At 33.4% G+C, this 2,447-nt stretch overlaps 1 protein-coding gene across 1 annotated transcript in view; it reads right to left on the bottom strand.

Moving 5' to 3' along the window:
• Positions 1 to 2,447, bottom strand: part of LOC106468483 (tetratricopeptide repeat protein 29-like) — a 14,195-nt gene that overhangs the window by 2,666 nt on the left and 9,082 nt on the right. The window contains exon 7 of the mRNA XM_013928913.1: positions 1,897 to 2,029. Within this exon, the coding sequence (XP_013784367.1) occupies positions 1,897 to 2,029 (133 nt within the window). The remainder of the gene's footprint in view (positions 1 to 1,896; positions 2,030 to 2,447) is intronic.

Here is a 2,447-nt window from a genome sequence, read left to right as displayed (position 1 = left end):
CATAGCTAGGACAGCTAGTGCATAGCTAAGACAGTTAGTGCATAGCTAAGACAGTTATTGTCTAGATAAGAAAGTTAGTGCATAGCTAAGACAGTTATTGTTTGTCTAAGACAGTTAGTGTCTAGCTAAGACAGTTAGTGCATAGCTAAGACAGTTTTTGTTTGGCTAAGACAGTTAGTGTCTAGCTAAGACATTTTTTGTTTGGCTAAGATAGTTAGTGCATAGCTAAGACAGTTATTGTCTAGCTAATACAGTTAGTGTCTAGCTAAGACAGTTTTTGTTTGGCTAATACAGTTAGTGTCTAGCTAAGACAGTTAATGTATACCTAAGACAGTTAATGTCCATCTAAACACTTAACATATAGTTTTAGTTTAACCATGCAAACTAACAGAATCAGCTTTTTCTTGTTTATAACACAATAAAATATTCAACCTCCTCGAGTAAGTTACAGTTTTATTTCTGTTAATAAATATGGATCCATTTCCAAAAACACAAATCCCAAGATTAGATATGCAAACTTATCAAGCCTAAAACACTAACAAAACGGTTACTTATTAAGTGTTAAAACATTCCTTACACCTTAGGGAAACCACGAGCAGGCTATGGACCACTACAATAAAGCATATCAATTGTCTTGCCAACAGTGGACTAAAAAAGGTATAAAACCAGAAGACTTGGAACTCCGGAGGGTTCTGTGTGGTGTTGGAAGAGCACACTGTTTTTATCCCCAGTTTCTTACATTCCTGTGTACTAATGATGTACATACTTTATTAAAATGGAAATGTCTGAGACAAGGGTTTAGTGTCTATGAACCAGAATTATTAGATTCATTAATACCTGATAAATAACAACTGTTAAATCTCATTTTTTTGGTATCGTGTATGGTAAAAATATTTTTATATTGTAATTGTACTAAATCTGTATTCTATTTTCTTAAAACAGCGGAGTCAAAAAACGGTTTGGTTTTTATGTAATAGTTTTTACTGTAATTTTAGTAATATTAACAGAAAGAAACAAATTATAATGTGGTGCCATCTATTGAGCATTTTATTTTACTTTAAATCGAAGTATTTCAACTGTTTAAGAATTGATTTAAAACAAATTATGATAATATATAACGCCATTTAGCACTGTTGTATGCTAATTTGCTAAACTGTAGTATTAATTTAATTAAAAGTCTCAATAAACAGCTTTTAAACTAACGACATATATAGATCAAATAAGAATTATCAGATTTGTTAGATGAAAAATTGACATTTACTACTTAAGATATACTTCAAGACACACGTTATAGTTATACCTGAAGCTACTACATTTTTTAACATTTTGAATAAACAACAATAAACTGTTACATTTCCAACTTGTAAAGAATGAGGTTATATTAGGTTGCGTGAACAAATATTACACAATAATTTATTGGCAACTTGTCTCTCAAGCTTATCGTTGAAAATATTTGTAACGTGTGGCGTGAACAAAGATCGTTTTTTGTGTGTGTGTTTCAAAACAAAAAAGTAAGGGCTACTTGAATGGGCATGGAATCTTTGTTACAGACAATATTATATTCGTATTTATTTTATTATTTCTTAGTCACCAAAAGATGAAACTGTCGGATTACCGTAATTCGTCTGTTCAAACGAATATATCTATATAGTTTTTGTTACAAGCAAATTTTTCTAAGAAAATAAAAGCGTGTACAGTATTTATAGTTTAGAAAACAAGTAAATTCGTGTTATATGTCTATATGTACTCGCATAATTGCGATCTTAGTTTTTCATCATGCCTTTTTTAAGGCACCGAACACTTTTAAATATACTGGCAATACCCCAAGTCAACAGTAAAAGTTGGCGATTTTCGCATCGCTCTCTGCTACAAAGGCCACTTCATAAGCGCTCTTACCATTGAAGTATAGAGGATACCCAACTTAACATTCGAGATTGCCAGCATTTCCAAAGATTTGGATTCGTCTAGTTCTTCAGTTTTCTTCAGACATTCCTTGAGAACTTTTAGGGCTGCACCACGATTCCCTTGTCTATAATACAGATATAAGAATCGGTGTAAGCTAGCTGCTTTACTTTGAAATGTGGACATATTTCTGTACGTGAATAAGAATTGGTATTCAACCTATTATTATACTAGAAACTCATCTCTTGTCCAGACTATGGTCCTTTGTTTGAAGGTCACGACCATTTGTTATAGAGGTCAACAAAGATTATTATTTCGTATACAGACCTGTTGGTTATGATGCTCGATCGCATCTTGCGAATCGCGGGATCGAAATCCGGTGTCGAACACACTCGCCCTTTCAGCATTGAGGTGTTATAATGTATCAACCAATCCCATAATTGGATCGTTGGTATAGAACTGCCTAAGAGTTGGCTGTAGGTACTGCATGCCAGTTGCCTTCCCTCTGGTCGGCAGTTCAGAATTAAAGACGGTGGCAATTAGCC

Source organism: Limulus polyphemus, unplaced genomic scaffold (assembly GCF_000517525.1).
Source record: "Limulus polyphemus unplaced genomic scaffold, Limulus_polyphemus-2.1.2 Scaffold3022, whole genome shotgun sequence".
NCBI classification, from domain to species: domain Eukaryota; kingdom Metazoa; phylum Arthropoda; class Merostomata; order Xiphosura; family Limulidae; genus Limulus; species Limulus polyphemus.
This window is presented reverse-complemented; position numbering and strand designations above follow the sequence as displayed.